Source organism: Tursiops truncatus, chromosome 8 (genome assembly GCF_011762595.2).
Source record: "Tursiops truncatus isolate mTurTru1 chromosome 8, mTurTru1.mat.Y, whole genome shotgun sequence".
Lineage (NCBI taxonomy): Eukaryota > Metazoa > Chordata > Mammalia > Artiodactyla > Delphinidae > Tursiops > Tursiops truncatus.
The window spans coordinates 84812201-84832422 of NC_047041.1; the positions used below are offsets into that span (position 1 = coordinate 84812201).

General features: G+C 35.1%; 1 protein-coding gene across 2 annotated transcripts in view; it reads left to right on the forward strand.

The window, feature by feature from the left end:
- Window positions 1-19912, forward strand: part of PDHX (pyruvate dehydrogenase complex component X) — an 81710-nt gene extending 61798 nt beyond the window's left edge. The window contains exons 8-12 of one of the 2 annotated variants that reach the window (XR_012333513.1): window positions 7807-7865; window positions 11061-11219; window positions 13674-13738; window positions 16236-17271; window positions 18362-19912. Coding sequence is in view for 1 of the 2 variants with exons in the window: in XM_073808760.1 (XP_073664861.1) it covers window positions 7807-7865; window positions 11061-11219; window positions 13674-13738; window positions 16236-16494 (542 nt within the window). In the remaining variant the exon portion in view is untranslated. Of the gene's footprint in view, window positions 1-7806; window positions 7866-11060; window positions 11220-13673; window positions 13739-16235; window positions 17391-18361 lie in introns of those variants that run through there. The other variant, XM_073808760.1, reaches the window with a different exon arrangement.
- Window positions 19913-20222: the final 310 nt, after the last annotated feature.

Consider the following 20222-nt stretch of genomic DNA (forward strand, 5'->3'; position numbering starts at 1 on the left):
TAAGCAGTGCTTCAGCTGTATCCCATAAGTTTTGGCATGTTTTACTTTCCTTCCTACTCAGTTCAAGATGTTTTCGAATTTCCCTTGTGATTTCTTTTTTGATTAATCAGTTATTTAGAAGTATAAGTTTAATTTCCAAATATTTAGGGACTTTTCAGTTTTCTTTCTTTTATGATTTCTAGTTTAACTCCACTGTGTTTAGAGGAGACACTTTGTATGATTTAAATCTTTTTAAGTTTGTTGAGATTTATTTTATAGTCATAATGTTACCTGGTCCAAGCTCATACTGCTCACTGCACAACAGGCCAATAAATTGAGAGACGAGATGTTAGGGCAAGTAATAGCACTTCATTCAGAAAGTCAGCAGACCAAGAAGATGGCAGACTGTGTCCCAAAGAACCATCTTACCCGAGTTAGAATTCAGGCTTCTTTTATACTAAAAGGGTAGGGGATGTGACTGGTTGTTGCAGTCTTTTTGGTGCTGGAATCCTTTGTTCTTACAGTGCCAGGGTGGGTCTGGTCACAAGTTCCTGTAAACCTCCAACAAGGCAATTGCTTTCTGCTCTGCAACTTTTTATCTCTATGTGAATGGAAAAGTGTTACACCTTTAAAGTTCAAGCCTCTGCCTGCAGAGCATTGAGAAAGGGCTATTATGTATATTTCAGGCTATAGGCAATATTCTTTTACAAAGATGCAGAGCCAGCACAACTAAGCACAGGCAATGGAGCACAAAGGTTAGTGTCCTTGAAAAGAATGTGTGTCCTACTTTTGAGGAGTGTTTTATGAATGTTGGTTAGGTGAAGTTGGTTGATACTATTGTTCTTACCTTCTGTAAACTTACTGATTTCCTGTCTCTTTGTTTTATTAATTCTTGAAAGACAAGCGTTAAAATCCTTAATTATAATTGTAAATTTCTCTGTTTCCCCTCTTAGTTTTTATCAGTTTTTGCTTCATGTATTTTAAAGGTCTGTTATTAGGCATATACACATTTAGGATTTTTATGTTTTCTTGGTGAATAGACCCATCATGTTATGTCCTGTCTGTTCCTGGTATAATATTCCTTATCCTCAAACCTCCTTTGCCTGATATTTGTATAGGCATTCCAGATTTCTCTGATTAGTGTTTTTCTATTATGTCTTTTTAGATCTTTTTACTCTGAATGTATGTGTATCTTTATGCCTCACAGATATCATGAGTTCAGTTCCAGACCACCACAATAAAGCAAATATTTCAATAAAGCAAGTCACACTTTTTTGGGGGGGGGGGTTTTCCCGTGCATATAAAAGTAATGTTACACTATACTATAGTCTGTTAAGTGTGCTGTAGCATTATGTCTAACAATACTTTATTGCTAAAAATGCTAACCACCATCTGAGCCTTCAGCTGGTGGAGGGTCTTGCCTTGATGTTGAGTGCTGTGGACTGATCAGGGTGGGAGTTGCTGAAGGGTGGGGTGGCTGTGGGCATTTTTAAAAGAATAAGACAGCAGTGAAGTTTGCTACATTGATTGACTGACTCTCCTCTCACAAACGACTCTATGTAGCAGCGATGCTGTTTCATAGCATTTTGTCCACAGTGGAGCTTCTTTCAAAAGCGGAGTCAATCTTCTCAAACCCTGCTGCTGCTTATCAACTAAGTTTATGTAATATTCTGAATCCTTTGTTGTCATTTCTACAGTCTTCACAGCATCTTCACCAGTAGATTCCATCTCAAGAAACCACTTTCCTTCCTTATCAGTAAGAAGCAACTCCTCATCTGTTCAAGTTTTATCATGAGATTACAGCAATTCAATCATATCTTCAGGTTCTACTTCTAATTCTAGTTTTCTTGCTGTTTCTTCCACATCTGCAGTTATTTCCTCCACTGAAGTCTTGAACCCCTCAAAGTCATTCATGAGGATTGGAATCAACTTCCAAACTCCTGCTAATGTTGATATTTTGACCTCTTTCCATGAATTACAAATGTTCCTAATGGCAGCTAGAATAGTGAATCCTTTCCAAAGTTTTTCAACCTACTTTGCCCAAGTCCATCAGAGGAATCACTATATATGGCAGCTATAGCCTTATGAAATGTATTTCTTACAAGGACTTGAAAGTCGAAATTATGTTTGATCCACGGGCTGCATAATGGATTGTTAGCAGGCATGAAAACAACATTAATCTTGTTGTACATCTCCGTCAGAGCTCTTGGGTGACGTGGTGCATTGTCAGCGAGCAATCATATTTTAAGATGAATCTTTTTTTCTGAGCAGTAGGTCTCCACAGGGAGCTTAAAATATTCAGTAAACTGTTTTGTAAACAGTATGTAAACTGTATGCTGTTATACAGGCTTTTTTGTTCCATTTATATATAGAGCACAGACAGAGTAGATTTAGCATAATTCTTAAGGGCCCTAGGATTTTCGGAATGGTAAATGAGCCCTGGCTTCAACTTAAAGTCACCAGCTGCCTAACCGGAGAGTCAGCCTATCCTTTGAAGTTTTGAGGCCAGCACTGACTTTCTCTAGCTATGAAGTCCTAGATGACATCTTTCAATAGAAGGCTGTTTCATCTACATTGAAAATCTGTGGTTTAATGTAGCCATCTTCCTTAATGTTCTTAGCTAGATCCTCTGGATAACTTGCTACAGCTTCTACATCAGCACTTACTGCTTCACCCTGCACTTTTATGTTATAGAGATGGCTCTTTCCTTAAACCTCATGAACCAACCTCTGCTGGCTTCAAACTTTACTCTGCAGCTTCCTCACCTCTCTCAGCCTTCACAGAATTGAAGAGTTAGGGCCTCGCTCTGGATCGGGCTTTGGCTTAAGGGAATGTTGTGGCTGGTTTGATCTTCTATCCAGACTACTCAGACTTTCTTCCTATCAGCAATAGGGCTGTTTTGCTTTGTTATCATTCATGTGTTCTCTGGAGCAGCACTTTTAATTTCCTTCAAGAACTTTTCCTTTGCATTCATTTGCAACTTGGCTAATTGTTCAGCACTAGAGGCCTAGCTTTCGGCCTACCTTGTCTTTCAACATGCCTTCCTCACGAAGCTTGATCACTTTTTGCTCTTGATTTAAAGTGAGAGATGTGTGACTCTTCCTTTCACTTGAACACTTATAGGCCATTGTATGGTTATTAATTGGCCCAATTTCAACATTGTTGAATCTCAGGGAATAAAGAGACCTGAGGAAAGGGAGAGAGACAGGGGAACAGCCAGTCAGTGGAGCAGTCAGAACACACGCAAATATTTATCAATTAAGTTCACCTTCTATGTGTGTGGTTCGTGGCACCCCCAAACAATTACAATAGTAACATCAAAGATCACTGATCTCAGATCACCATAACAAATATAGTAATAATGAAAAAGTTTGAAATATTGAGAGAATCACCAAAATATGACACAGAGACATGAAGCGAGCAAATGCTGTTGGGAAAATGGCACCAGTAGACTTCCTTGAAGCAGCGTTGCCACAAACCTTCAATTTGTTAAAAAAAACAAAAACAAAAAAACCCCATCACAATATCTGCAAAGGGCAGTAAAGCAAAGCACGATAAAATGAGGTATGCCTGTATTTAGATGGTTCCTTGCAGACAGCATATAATTGGTTCTCACTTTTTTAATCCAATCCTGTGGTTTCTTTTTATTAAGATTTAAACTATTCACATTTAATGATTTGTTCTTTGTTTTTCCTTTGTAAAATTTTCTTTTGTACCATTTATTGTCCTTTGTTTTTGTCCCATCATTCTTTCTGTTTTTCCTGTTTCTTATCTCATTTTGGATTATTTATGATTCCATTTTATTTCTTTTTACTCTCTCTCCTCTCTCATTATTTATTTATTCATGTTTGTTTATTTTTGTGGTTCCTTTAGGGTTTACAGTATAATTCTTTATCACATCTACCTTCATATTTTTATTGCACCACCTCATGTATAATGTAAGCACCTTACAGTATGCCTGTATTCCCTCCCTCATCCTTTATGCTGTTATTCTTATGCTTTACTTCTACATATGATGTCAGCAGAATATATGTATAATTTTTTTTTACTTTAGCAAATCAACTATATTTTAAAGTTTTAAAAATGAGGGGGAAAATGTCTTTTTATACTTGTATGTATTTTTACCAGTTTCATCATTCTTCATTTCTTTGTACAGAACCAGAGTGCTAGCTATCTGCTATCATACTTCTGCCTGAAGAACTTTCTTAATGTTTCTTGTGGTACAGGTTGGCTGGCAAAAAATTCTTTCAGTTTTTGTCTGGAAAAGTCTATTTCTCCTTCATTTTTTTCCATCCCTTGAATTATGAATTCTGGTGAAATATACCTAACACAAAATTTACCATCTTAACCATTTTTGCGTATACAGTTCTGTGGTATTAAGTACATTCATATTGTTGTGCAGCCATTGCCACCATGCTTATTCACAAAACTCTTCATTGTGTAAAACTGAAGCACTATACCTGTTAAACAGTAACTCCCTGTTCCCCTTTCCCCTCAGCCTCGAGCAGCCACTATTGTACTCTCTGTGTGAATTTGACCACTCTGTATCTCATTTGAGTGGACTCATACAGTACTTGTCCTTTTGTGACAGGCTTATTTCACTTAGCATATTGTTCTCAAGGTTCATTCACAATGAGCATATGTTAGAATTTTCATCCATTTTAAGACTGAATGATATTCCATCTTATGTATATTCCACATTCTATGTATTCATTTATCTGTCAATGGACAGTTGGTTGCTTCCATCTTTTGATTTTTATGAATATGCTTCTGTGAACATGGATGTACAAGTATCTCTTTGCATCTCTACTTTCAGATCTTGTGGTTGTATCCCCAGAAGTGTTACTGCTGAATCATATGGTAATTCTAACTCTAACTTTTTGAGGAACTCACATACTGTTTTCTGTTGTGGCTGCATCATTTTATATTCTTATCATCAGTGCAAATCAGGGTCCCAGTTGCTCTATATCCTCACTAACACTTGTTATTTCTGTGATTTTGATAGTAGTCATTCTAATGGGTGTGTCTCCTTCATTTTTGAAAGATTCTTTTGCTGGGTATAAAATTTTGAGTAAATAGGTTTTTTTCCCCCAGTATTTTTACTTAAAGATACCATTCCATTATCTTCTGACTTGCAGAATATCTGCCGCCATTCTTAATCTGTGTTTCCCTGTATATAATGTTTTCTTTCTCTCTGGTTGCCTTCAAGATTTTCTCCAATAGCAGCTTGACTATTATATGCCTAACATTTTTTGTTTTTTGTTTTTTCCCTATTGCATTTATCCTGTCTGGGTTTCTCTCAGCTTCTTGGATTTGTGGTTTGTTGTCTTTCATTAATTTTGGAAAACTCCCAGATACAGTTATTTTTAACTATATCTTCTGCTTCATGTGTTTTCTCCTTGGAACTCTAATTATAAATGTTAGACATAATTGTAACGCTTAGATGTAACCTCAGCTCCCTAATAAGCTCAAGAAAGTTATGATTTTGTAGTTTATGTTGCTTTTCCTCCCACCCTATGTGGATGGGCACAACTTTCTCTTGTGGCTTTCTGCATCCTAAGTGAAAGCAGAACTGAAAAATCAGTATAGGTACAGGCTTTCAAACCTGACAGATTTTAATAGTCCAAGGAACTAAATGGAAAGCTGTTTTAGACAGAGTGATCAATATTCAAAAAGTTAACCCTGAAAGCTCCCCTTACAGGTTTCAAATCATACTTGCTAGTTATGATATAGAGGTTATTGTGGGAATAATTTTCCTGATTCCTTCCTCTCATGAGGCAGGAAAAGTACTATTTCATTGGAGGTATGGATTAGTGTAGTATCTTTGCCTGGACCAGGTTTGGTATGTCCTTTCAATTAGGGATTTTTTGATGAGTCTTCAAAGGGCCCACATTAAAGGTTATAGTATATAACATTCTATAAGTATGTTCCACACTTTGTTTTGTACCAGTATGCAAAGGAGAATATTTGATATTCCCTCACAATGTATTTCCTACTCTCTTCTTAATAAATGTTACCAATGGTCTTTCTGTATGTTTGAAAATGTCCACAAAAAAAAAAAAGCAAAAAAAACTTTTCTGTAAGTTTTAAATTTTATTTTAAAATAAAGGAACTTGAAAAAAATCTCCTTTGCACATATTAGATTTGAGATGCCTATCAGACTCGTAAGTAGAAAATGTCATGTGAGAAAGAGGGTGTATGAGTCTGAAGCTCCAGATACACCAGGATTCAAGATAGAATTTGGAGGAATCATTATCATATAAATGGTATCAAACTGAAAGTTCTCACCTGGCGAGATGTCAACATTGAGAGAAAGGGACTGAAAGTAAGTAAGCAGAGAGTGGAATAAAACCAGGAGAGTCTGTGACACAGAAGTCAGAAAGAGAACATGTTTCAAGATGAAGAAAGTGGTCAAATGTAGGAGTATGATGAGGGCAGGGAATTTTAAGTGAGGCCTATGGACTTGGGCAGTAGATTTGGAAACCATCAGCTGGTAAATGGTTTGGGAAGTCTTCACTGTGGACACCTATGGATAGTAGGTAAAGTGAGAAGGAGGCAGAGGGAGGCATGAGAGGTAAGCAGAGTGTGTTCATAAAATATTCTGTCTGCATATTTGAATTTATGCAGACCAAATTTTCTGTATGTGGGTATCATTAAGTCTCTAAGCACTGGAAATCCGTTTGTTTTTCTGCTCCCAGAGGAGTTTTAAACAAACAAAAATGCTTGTGTTTCAGGAAATCTGAATTGTAAGAGCTGTGTATTAGAAGAGCAGCTGACAGTTACCATGACAGTTTGATAGTATTCAGGTTTATGGTAATACATCTAATCCCTTTCTGAAATCTTAGCATGCCTTTGGAATGAGATATCATTCATGTAAAATTCCATCATAGTAGAGTAACAGGATTTGTGTATCCTACCACATACCATCAACTGACTAGATACCATCTTAAAGTCTTTTTATAGAAGCCGTTGCAATAAAGAATCAAATGTAGTTTACATTTTCAACACTTTCATACGCACTGGGAAAAGCAGAGGTATAAACCAAATGCTTTCATTAAGATCAGCTCTTTGGGAAGGGAGGGGACCCCAGCTTTATCTTAAAACATTATACTGGAAGGAAATTGATTTAAATGGATTCACCATAAAACTAGACAGAGAACCTCATTTTATTCATTGCATTAAGACCCACGCCAGCATTGCTTCATCTTTGGCATTTGCTATATCCTGTTTTGTTAAGTTAAAAAGCAGCTCTTATTTAATGCAGTGATCTTAAATTTATTGATTGTACACTTTGTTAGTAAAAAGAAATTTCTGAACATCCCCGCTCTGAACGCTATTTAAAATTTGTTTCTTTAAAGTGACTACAGCTACCACTGTTCTAATATAATCCATGTATTATAAAGAATACACAGAATACGGACGTTTGAAAAGGATGTGGGAAAAAAATGAATCATCTTGTAAACTTCCTGACTATATATGCCATGGACAGACCATTTGTCTTTTTCAAGACATGGAACTTGGATCTTTTCTCTCTGATTATGGTTGTCATGTGTCTTTTAAGTTCTTGTGTATGCTATCTGAGCAGTTTAAAAGAACTGTAAATCAGGATCAGGAGAAAACTTTTATATTCATGGTTAATATTAATCCAGGACCTCATATAATGCAAGTTTTTCTACTCAGAGGAACCATGACTAAGCGAACAAAACCTGTAATATTTTTTATCATTGTTTGTCAGTGCAGTCCATAATTTAAAAGTTTGAAATCATAATGGTTAATTTAAAAGTTTTATTATGAACATTAATTTTAATACACTTGTTTTTCTTTCAGATGACATCAAAGTATCAGTAAACGATTTTATCATCAAGGCAGCAGCTGTTACCCTTAAAGTAAGTAGCAAACCCCAAATAATTTTGGCTTCCAAAGTAGTCTCACATCTTGGGATTTTAGATAATAAATAGAACTCTTATTTTTAAGTGACAAAAATTTTACAATTTTAATGCTAAATATATTCTGTTATTTAATCTCACTCAGTTTTGCAGATGGAGAAACTGAGAATCACAAAGGCTTACAACTAATTACAGCAGAATAAAGACCATTTATTCTACAAATACTAATTGATCCCCTAGCATGTGCTAAATACTAGAGATATAATAGTGAGCAAAAGCCTGCATATTTTCTGCTCTCATGGGGCTTATATTCTAGTTGGGAGAGGCAAACAAATATATATGTCAGATAGTGAAAGTGCTGAGGAGAAGAAGAAAGCAGGTTAAGGGAACAGAAGAACTAGAGGTGTTATTTTCAAAAGTTAGCCAAGGAAGGCTTCTCTGGCAGGATGATAATTGAGACAAGTCCTGTGGAAAGAGAGGGAGAAAACCATGTAGAGATGTGGTAGAAGATGCTCCAGGCAGAGGGAACAGCAAACACAGAGGCTGTGAGGAGTGGATCGTGTCACCCAGAGACATGGTGCTGGGGATGAAGTGTGCCTGGAGTGGAATTAGTGAGACTAGGAGGGTAAGAGATGAGATTAAACATAAAAAGAAGAGGGAGAGGGGCTAAGGGGGTCCCGAAGTACACGAGGCCTTGGTGACCGTGGGAAGGAGGAGGAATTTTATTACAAATGAGAAGGAAGTCTTTGGAGGGTTTTGAGCGAAGGATTAACATGATCTGACTTAAAACTTTAAAAAGAAAAAGGAGAGCCTGCTGCAGCGGTTGTGTGGAACACAGCTTGCGGAGAGGCAAGGGTGGAAGTGGTTACATTTCAAAGGCAGAACCACCAGGGTTTGCTGGTGGATTGGATGTGGAATGTGAGAGAAAGAAGGACAAGGGTTTTGGTCCAAGCAGTGGAAGGAATGGAATTTCCCATGTGCTAAGACTGGGAGAGGAGCAGGTTTGAGGCAGGGAATCTAGACTTCAGTTTTGGACAAAGTAAGTTCAGGAAACCTCATAGTGTCCCAGTGGGGTGGCAGGAAGGCAGGTGAACGTCAGAGCCTGCAGTTCAGTGAGGTGTCCGACTGGAGATGTAAATCCAAAGCCCAGGCTTCCTGAATCCCTGCTCAGCACCATTTGCTGTCATGCCTTCTTTCTATAACTACGCTATTTTCTGCATCACTGCTTACTAAGTGCTGTATTTAAAGTATTTTTGTAAGGAGTTTATTTTTAGTTCTTGGAGAGCACAACTATAGAGAATTTTAAAGGCATGCCTTTTCAGTCGTTTGGTATCTCAGTGTTCGTATGTTTTTTCTCTTTGGACCAAATAATATTTTGATTTATATTAACGATCTTCTAATTATGAATCATTCTTGCCTTCTTCAAGTGAGTCTCTAGTGGTCCATTAACTATTTGTTAAGATTTCATTTTATAATTTTGTATCAGAAACCATAAGTAATTGTAATTTAAATTGTGTGCTTGCTTTTTCAGACTTTTCTTTTTTCTAAATCATTTGCTTCATAAAATGAATTTGGTTGTGTTTTTCCCTTTCCTTTCTCTGTGCTTGTTTCAGTATCACAAAGATTTGTATTTCTTGAAGTTTTATAGAATTGACCAGTAAAACTATCGGAGCCTAGTGCTATTTTGAGGAAGGGGCCTTGGCAGCTTTCCCATTTTTTTCCCCTATAATTATCAAGCTGTTTGGTTTTCAGCTTTTTCTTGAATCAATTTTAGAAATTTACATATTCCCAGGAAATCATTCATCTCACCTGGATTTCCAAACTTATTAGCCTAGAGTTATTTGAATTTGTTTCTTATAATTATTTTAATGTCCTCAATGCCTGGGTTTATTCTGAACTGTCTCACTTTTATTATTGCATATTTGCTTTATCACTCCTTTTACATTGTTTCATTATGTGTTCCCTCCTTCTTTTCCCTAGGTTTATTTTGGTTAGAAATATCTTGTTAGAAACTTGAATGTGTAATTCATTATAATTATTTTTTATTAATAAGAAAGTTTAAGATGAATTTTCCTTTGAATACAACCTAGGCTTTATCCTAGAGGTTTTTGTTACATAACTTTCTAATTAAATTTATTTGCCAGACGTTCTTCATTTGTGAGGGTTTGTTTGTTTTGTTTTGTTTTCTTCTTTTACTTCATTGTCCATGAAGAATTTAAAATCTTCTGGGAGATTGGGACTTTATTATTTTGACACAGTGGCATTGTTGAATGAAAGAGTTGAGCCTTGAAAGAAGAAGTGAAAATTGCAGTTGAACAGTGGTGAAATAGAAATGAGTGTAGCATAAGAATGAGAAGCCTGAGTAAAGTGGAAATTCATCTTAGGGGAGTGGTCAGGAGTAAAATTAGATTGGATGGAATCAAATTGTGGATTGCCATGCTTAAATGACATGCTGGGAGGCTTGGGTCTCACTCTGCAGAAAGCAATGAATTTTTGAGAAGAGAAATTAGTTTTTGATATCTGTTTTTCAGCATCATTTTCTCCAGTGATGTCTGGCAACATTATCAATACACACTGTTTCCAGGCATTTAGTCATCTCCCGGTTTTTTTCATCCTCAGTGTAGTTGTATGTATATTAAATATATACATGCTCATATATAGTATGTAGCATATGTTTATGAAGCCTAGGAAATCTCTCTTAAATAGGGAAGTCATTTATTAAGGGCCTACTAATATTTCCCAGGGCTGCACTAGAAAGTCAGGCTTCCTCATGCCATAGAAGTAATGTGGTTGGATGTCACTACCCCTCTGCCCTCCCCTCTTCTCCTCAAGATCATGTCGGTCATCATATGAGACAGGAAGGTTAACAAACGTTAAATACTTCCTAGCAATTAGGTTTAACAAAGGAAGCCCTTTTCTTAACCATGATATAAAGAGATCAAAACATGTGTACATCATCAGAATTTCCTCAGGCTTGCTTCAAAAAGGATGGTATGTTTAATTATTCTTCCCAAACATAAAAGATATTTAATATAGAGGTCCAAACCACTTTTTTCAAATCGAAGTTTTATTTATTTCCTTCAGTCTAGCTATATTCCCTTTCAAAACTACATAATAATGTTAGTTATTTTTCCATAACAACCTTGGTCTAAAGCCACTTCTTTAGCAACATTTTTCTCTACTTCTGCTTTCTAGCAAATGCCGAGTGTTAATGTAAGCTGGGATGGAGAGAGCCCAAAGCAACTGCCCTTTATTGACATTTCAGTGGCTGTGGCAACAGATAAAGGGTTAATTACACCACTCATCAAAGATGCTGCTGCTAAGGGTCTGCCAGAGATTGCTGCCTCTGTGAAGGTAGGTTAGCATACTCTGCCACGCTGTGAGATCCTTGCGTGTGCATGTGCGTAATGTATATTTTTGGTATTTCCAAGTGCTTATCAGTTACGTATATAGACTTTTAAGCTTTTATCCAGGTACAACCCATTTTAAGAACATTTAACATTTAAAAATTCAGAAATAACATGTGTACAAGTTAAGGCCAGCTGTGTTCAAGTTGGCTGCTTTGTTTCCCAAAGTCTATAATGCAACTCTAGAGATGGTATTTTAGATAAATTTTAAAATTAAAGCTGAAACTATATCTCTATCAAAGTGGTAATGGACAGACCTCACTTTTCACAGCATTTTATTCTTAGAAGTTTATTCATTTCCTCTCTACAGTCGAGACCACTAGAAGTACTTGGTATTCCAGAAGCGAAAACGCTTTCTTTTTCCTGGGGTCCAATATGGAAGAGTCGGCTCTCACCAAAAACATCACATTGAATGGCGGAACGCAGGCAGTAGGCCAGCTTCAACAGTTTTAAGAGGCAGAGGCAAAGTTTAGCTCCTTAGTACCCAGTAAATTTGTTGAATAAATTAGTAAGGCATGTGATATATTTTAGAAGTATTTGCTAGTCAGCTTGTATTATGTCTTGTCAACTGGATGGTTCAGGAAACATGAGCTTTGATTTTTACGTTCACACTCCCGGGAAATACCAGTGAGAATTAGTTACTTTCAAAACCAATGATCCTCATCAGAATCTATTCTTATTCCACACTCTTAGGCATTCGTTGACAGGAATATCCTGCTGATGTTTTGGGTCTATAGAGATTTTCTTAAAGTGTATTTATTACGTGTGCTTATCATCTGTTGTTGTTGTTTTTTTTTAATGAATATGTTTTTTATTTGTTGTAGCCTGGTAACTCATCAGGATGTGTTATGATCATCTGCCTTTAGAGAAATGCCTTTTAAAGTTCATGTGATACGTGCTTGTTCAGATCATGTGAAGTTATTATATTGCTTAAGGCAGGAGAAATGCATTTGTAGATTGTCCTCTCTACTTCTAATATTCCAAGGACTATACAAGTCTAAATTCATCTCTTATTTTTTTCATTCTGGATCTAAGTAGTTTTGTAAGTAACTATATCCAAATAATATAAATCTGTAATCGATTCATTTGGCAGTAAGTCACAGTGATATGTTGAGATCGTTTTTTTGATTTTTAAAGAATGTTTTATTTTTCAAAAATTAAATCATCTATGGTTCAAAATTAAGTAGTTTTCAGTGGGGATTGTAATTGTACCTTTTGTTAGCTATACAATATAGAATATTAAGTAAACCCCAGATTTATATCATCTACCCAATGACAGTAGCTTATCTCTGTTGTCCCCCTCATAAAGTAATTCTTCATTAATTTTTCGTATGTAAAGACTCAGTCTCTGTCCCCTTGCTTTTGAAGCATTGAAAAATAAAAATTAAGATGTGTGGTTAATTCCAAGTAGAGGGAAATTCAACTACTTTTCCTCATATAGCTCTCAGAGTGTTATCTGTCTTTCGCTCTAAGGTTTTAGACATCAGTTTTGTCAAGGGTGTAGTGAAATTACTACATTTTTACATTCCTTGTAGCAGGGTAGACTAGCTCACAGGAAATGTTTTAGCTATAGGATCAAGAACCAAAAAAAAAAGTTCATTTTCTAGGGCTTTGTAATTCCATTTCTGAGAATTTATATGAAGGAATTCAAAAGAAACAAATGAACCAAATTACAACACTAGGAAAATGACTAAATTGTGGCAGGTGCAGTATTTAGAATGTTAAACAGACATTTAAAAATCAGTTGCAAAGACTAACAATACAGAAGATGCATATAATACTGAAAAGTAACTATAAAATTCTCTGGTTTTTTTAACAACTGTTTGAAGTTATATATATGTTATGGGTGAAAAAGAAGCAAACACTGAAATGAAAATCGATGCATTGGTTGTGAGATTGTTGCCGTTGAATAATTTATTTAAAAGCTACTAGAGTAACAAGAAAGGCTCTTCTAATACTTTGTCTTACAAGAAAAAATTTTATAGGCAAAATGGAATACTTCACTGTATATATAAAAACCACTGAAACATTCTGCATAGTGTACAAGGTAATTCCAATATTTGAAGAATTTTTAAAGGGAAATGATTTTTCTAGAGTTCTGATTCACATGTGTATAGCTTCTTGGATTATCTATGCTCTAACTTACTCATTTTTTTAAGTGTGTTAGAGAAAATTTTATATATATAATTTTAAAATATATATATATATATATATATATATATATATATATATATATATATATATATACACACACACACACACGTATGTATATATAGTCTCTTATAAAGTCAGGTCAAGGCATATCAAAGATGAGAGTGTACCCTATAAACATATTTTTAAGTGACAAAATCAGCCATATAATGTAGTGTTGGTTGTCATGCTCTGTTTGTATTTTTCTCAGGCTCTATCAAAGAAAGCTAGAGATGGAAAATTGTTACCTGAAGAATACCAAGGAGGATCTTTTAGGTAAAATTTAAACTTAATTATTTGTAGCATCAGACATAAGACTTATGAAGTCCTTGTTAACCTGTTTTCATTTATTTTCTGAAGCATTTCTTTAAAAATTTAAGCTAAATATCATACTTTATTTAGACAAGAGAATATGTGAAAATGTTCTTCAGACAGTTAGTCTTTGATATGAATCAAAGCTAGTAGGAAGCCATTAGGGTTAGCTAGTTAACCCATTTAGATGTTCATAGAATGACATTCAGGGTCTGACATACAATAGATTTATAAACGTCAACTATTTTTTTTCTACTTGTGATTTATTTTAAGGTCCTTTGGGTTAAAATATTAACACATAGACTCCTGAGTTATTATCAGCTCTATTTTTGTTTATAACTTACAGTACAGTACACAGAGTGTAGCTGCAATGTTTTATAAAGTGAAGAAAGCTGTGTAACCAACCAAAGCAGGATAATAAACATTATCTGCATCCCATAAGCCTCCCTTTACCCTTCCTAATTCTCACCCCCTTGAGGGTAACCATGATTCTGAAAATTATCACCGAAGTTCTTGTTTTGCCAACTTTGATCTTTACATAAATACATATTTTTCAGTGTCTGACTTCTTTCGCTCAACATTAATGTCTGTGAGGTGAACCATGCATGTAGTTGTGTGAAGCAGTCATTTATTTATTATTGCGTTATAGTATTCTGTAGTATGCTGTATAAATATGCTAGTGTCCATTTCACTGTTGGGCATTTGTGTTGTTTACAGTTTGGTGCTCGTGAACATTTTTGTTAGTGTCTTATGGTGACTATATGTACATATTTTTGTTGTATAGACCTGAAAGTAGAATTGCTGGGTTTATAGCTTTGGTAGATCCTGCCAGATAGTTTTCCAAAATGGTTCTACCATTTTTTTCTTCCATCAACAGTGTATGAAGAATTCCCGTTGCTTCATATTCTTGTTAACTCTTAATATTATTAGGTTTTAAATTTTAATGAATCTTGTTGTGTGTAGTGGTACTCTTTGTGATCAGAGAAATGCAAATTAATGATGTTGAATACTGTTTTCATTTATCTGTCAGCCATTTGGGTATCTGGTAACTCATCGGATAAAATACCTGTTGAAGTCTTGTGTCTATTTTTAAAAATGTTTTATAGTAGTTCCTTTTTCCTGATACACAGACTTTTATAGGATATATATTATTTGAAATACCTTTCCCACTTTGTACCTTGCCTTTGAAACTTTCTTGATGGTGTTTTTTAATGAACAGAAGTTCTGAATTTTAATAAAATCCTATTTATCAGTTTCTGAATTTTAATAAAATCCTATTTATCAGTATTTTTCTTTATAGTTAGTACTCCTTGTTTTCTGCTAGGAATTATTGTCTATCCCAGAGTCATGAAGTTATTCTTCTGTGTTAGCTTCAGAAGCTTTGTAACTTCTCACATGTAGGTTGCAATTCATCTGAAATTAGATTTTTGTCTTTGATATGGAAGTAAAGGTCACGATTCTCTTTTTTTTCCCCTTTGTGGATAATTAATGGACTAAGCCTCAATTATTGAAAAGATTACTACTTCTCTGTAGCATTGAGAAGGTAACCAAGTGTGTTTGGTCCTTTTCTGTATTCTCTCTCCTTTTCAATTGACCTGTTTGTCCTTCCCTTGCTTAATACCAGCAAACTATAACTTGATATATGATAATGAAAGTCTTCCAAATTTGTTCACCATCAAGATTGTCTTTCCTGGCTTTGTACTTCCAAATAAATTTTAGAATCAACTTGTCATTTTTCACACACACACACACACACACACACACACACACACACACACACTAATCTTGCTCAGATTTTTATTGGGATTGCATTGAATTGTTTGATCAATTTAAGTTTAAGGAGAATTGACATCCTTATAGCGTTGAGGCTTCCAGTGAATGAGCGTGGTATAAACCATTGTTTACTTGTTCTTTGATTTCTTTCAGTTGTGTTTTATAATTTTTTGTTTAGAGGTCTTATATATGTTTCATTAGATTTAGTCCTAGATATTTTGTATACTATTGTAAATGGTATTATTTTCTAATGAAAGCAACTTGTATATAGATATAAATTTTTATATTGACTTATTATCTAGTGACTACGCTAAATTCATTTATTAATCTTACTAGTTTATCTATAGAGGCTTAGATTTTCTTTGTACACAATCAGTTCATCTGTGAATAATAAAGTTTAATTTCTTTTTTCTAGTCTTCATACCTTCTATTTCTTTTCCTTGCCATATTCCTCTGCCTAGGACTTCGAGTTCAATGCTGAATAAATGTTTATATTAGATACAATATTTGTGTGTTGATACTTGCTTTTTTGATCCTACTGTAAATGGTATTCTTTGTCTTTGGTCTTTGAGTAACTTGGAATAAGGTTCTGTGGCACAGTTTTTTAATAAAGTAAAAATATATGACTCAGGGAAAGGGTTCTTTGATTAAGGACATGCCATCTTCAGAGCTTTTTGTTTTCCCCTAGTATTTCCAATTTGGGGATGTTTGGCATCGATGAATTTACTGCAGTGATCAACCCTCCTCAGGCCTGCATTTTGGCTGTTGGGAGATTCCGACCTGTGCTGAAGCTCGCTCAGGATGAAGAGGGTAATGCCAAACTGCAGCAACACCAGCTCATAACGGTCACAATGTCCAGTGACAGCCGAGTGGTAGATGATGAACTGGCTACCAGGTTTCTGGAAAGTTTTAAAGCAAACCTGGAGAATCCTATCCGACTTACCTAATCCTCAAAGATGAGAAGTTGGTCTTTGGCTTAGTTAATTGTATCATTGTTACTGAGAAACATACACTATAGGAAAACAATTAGGTATTTAAGTGTAAAGTGAATGAAATGTTTATTTAGGGTGAAAGAGTTTGACCTGAGTTGTCTTCATTTTCAGTTTGGGTTCAGAGTTATATAAATAAATAACAAACTGTAACTAATGGAAGGAAGAGAACATTTGGTTAGTCAGATGCATTTTTAATTTAACCACTGGTGCTGTACAAAAGGGATGTTCAGCTAGATGTAAATTAAATTAGATATTTGGCTCATTGGAGCATTTTAGAATATTTGAGGATGTATGATAAGTTGTAAAAGCAAAAAATTTTAGAACTCTACCTTAATTGTGTTGAAATTAGAAGTGGTCTTCAAAGAGATGCCCATTAATGTAGCAGTGGGACGTCACTTTTATAAGCACTGCTCTAGATGTACTTGAACAATTTAGTATGTACAGAAGTTTATTCTGGATACTAGCAGATAAATAAGAGTCACTCTGTATTAGGGGTTGTGGCAACATTATTGAATTTTTTATGTATATAAAGCCATATGTTTTAGAGTGGTTTCTATCAGTCTTATTTTACACTTCTGTGACACTGTGAACTAAAGAAGAAGAATTAAAAAGAATCAAAGCTGAAGAAAGAGACCAAAATATTTTGTTTGCTTTGATAATAAACTACAGTGAAAACATCTAAACCTTCAGAAATAAACTGCTCACCTTCATACTGAGTTGGGATATATTAAAGTAAGTTATGCTATTTCCTACCTAACATTTTAAGTTAGTGTTGATTTAAACACATGTTGTTACTTAGTGCATTTTAATCAAGTTTATACTGTGCAATAAAATATGAGAAAATATAAAAATTTCTATTGTATTTTAAATGTCATGACACAGAAGTTTAGTACCTGGATGTATATTAGTAATTTCCCTGGAATAGCTTAAAAGGGATTCTGCAGGAGGAGAGAAGGAATTTAAAATCACAGTTAACCCTTGTGAGGGTGAGGGGAGCTGATCCCAAGCAGTTGAAAATCTGCGTTTAAGTTTACAGTTGGTTCTCGTATCCATGGTTCTGCATCTGGGGATTCAATCAACCGGGGATCAGGTAGTACTATACTAGGTATTTACTGAAAAAACTCCACGTGTAAGTGGACATGCACAGTTCAAACTCGTTGTTCAAGGGTCAACTGTAATATGACATTAGGAAAAAATGGATGTGAAATGTAAAACTTCAGAAAGAATAGAAGGCCTGTGAAGCAGGTGAGAACTATCCTTTTTATTCCATTGATAATATGAAAATTTGACTAATTGTTGTAAAGGTTAGAAGAGCTTATTTCTCTCTTTTAACAACTCTGCTACGACTGACAAGCTAACTGTAACTGGAATTGGATGGTGATTTAATTAACTAGTCACAGAGCCATGTTACTCTCTGCTGATGAGAATCACCAGAAGAAAGACTATGTGGTACAAGTTGTATGCTATGACATGATGAACTACTTACGCTCTAACAAAAGAGCTTTCTAAAATAGTTAGAGCCCCAGTATATCAATTGCTAAGAAGTTGCTTAATCCAATTAGTTTTGACAAGCTATTCTTTAAAAATAGTCTTCAAAACTTTTGTCATATTACTGAAAATTGTAACCAAATGCTGTTTTCAAAATAACTTTCATGAGTTACATTATTTTCAATCAGTTTTAACTGAAATTATTAATTTTTTTTTTCTAATTTTTAAATCTGAGCAATAGAACGTGAGACAGCTGTAAATCACCCTTGGCTTGGAGTTCTGTTTTTCCAATGGACTGACACGCTTAAACTGTAGTGCATCTGTTTCCCTGTAGGTGAAATGGGTGGTGATACCCGCCCCTGCCTGCCTTACAGAGCTGACATGGACTGCACAGGAGAAATGCTCTGTAAATTCAAGACATTTTAATTCTTCATGGACATCACAGCCAGGCTTTTCATATAATCAGTTGCTTCTCATGGTTTGACTTTTCATGGTTTGACTTCTCAGCTGTTGGAACAAATGCCCGTTCATTCTGACCAAAAAATATTTTCTATACTATTTCTATACTGCTTAGGTTTATGTAAGAAAATCGTCATTTCTAAAAATAGTTCTGTTGCAGCGTGAGGTCAGAGAATAACACTGATTTGAGAAAGGGGTATGGTGTCTTGACTGGGATCCTTAAACAGAGGATGAACTGTGTGCTGTATGAGCAGGCTGTCTTCCACGTTATAAATTTATACTTACTTGTAGTACTGATAGGGATCACACTGAGAGCATATGAAAATGAAATTTTATACCTTTTTTTTTTTTTTTCTTATTTAAACAAGGAAAATGACCAAAATGTTGGGAAGACTTCTAAGGAAAAGGCAACACACATTCTAGTTAACGCTTGGGCATGAAAATATCAATGAATATTAAAATTTATAAGTCAAAACGGCCCTGCTTCTCCCTGATTGCGACTTCGAGTTAACATCTTCAGGCACAGTTCACTGTCTATTTTGTGGCAGATTAAAATCTTCAGTATACTGCTGGCCAGACTCCTTTGTTTGAAACATTACTAAGAAATTGATACATACTGGTATAAGTGTTTTATATACATGTCAAATGGAACTTCTATTTTCAGATTTTTTTTTTTCCTTCCTGCATTTTAGACTTAATTTCACACTAAATTGTACAGGCCAGATATTTGGGCATTATGCTAAAAGTAAAACTAGTTTCCTAACCTTTTATTGAAAGATAGGTGGTGCTGTGAGTTAATATATTGTAGTTAGAGTGTGGGAGAAAAATAAAACTGACAATTCTCAGTTTTCAAGGAAAATTTGTCCTTATTACTCATTGCATCATGGTGGACTTTTTCTCAGGTGAAGTGAGGAAATGAAAGAACCAAGCGTATTGCTGGTAAGAATTAACCATTATTTTAAATGGTGACGTTATTAATGGGAAACTTTTGTTGACTTTTGAAAAAGGCAGTAACAGGGCAGAATTACTTTCAAGTTAATCTGGCCACAATATGCAAGGTAGGTCAAAATGGAGAGGACAGCCATCAGCAGGACCAGCTGGAAGCTTTTGCTATAATGAAAGTGTCCATTGGTTAGATTCTGTACCAGGTCAGGGGCTTTAAAGATGGGAGAAACTTAAGAATATTCGACATGTTCATTTGCTGTGTATATTATGAATATGTGGGGTTGGTGTGTGCTATCGGATAATGCAGCAACAGTGATGCAGTTTCCCAGTCCAAAACACCACCCTCCGTGGCCCCCATCACCAGTGTACAAAAGGTTAAGATTCTGATAAGTTATGTACAGCAAGTGGTATATTTCAGGAAACATTTAAGCTTTTTGTAAATGGGAAACACAACAGTTTTCTAATAAAATCATTTGAAATAGTTTTGTGGATTTTTAAAATTTATTTTCTAGTGTCTGTTGATTTCAAGAGATGGGGCCGGGGAGGACTGAAGGAAGGTGTGGTTTGTCTAGACTTGTAATATTGAAGACACCATTGAATTGAAATTGTAGGGTACAAAGATGTATTTTGAAAAACCATTTGCCTCTGTTAGTGGCAGTCTTTTATTTCTTTGACCATACAAAGTTTACTTTCACATTTACTTACTTATATTTTTTGCAACAAATCCAAGCAACCTTATTCTTCCTAGCAAAGTGGCTACTTTTTAAACCTCTAATTTAACCTCTTCTATA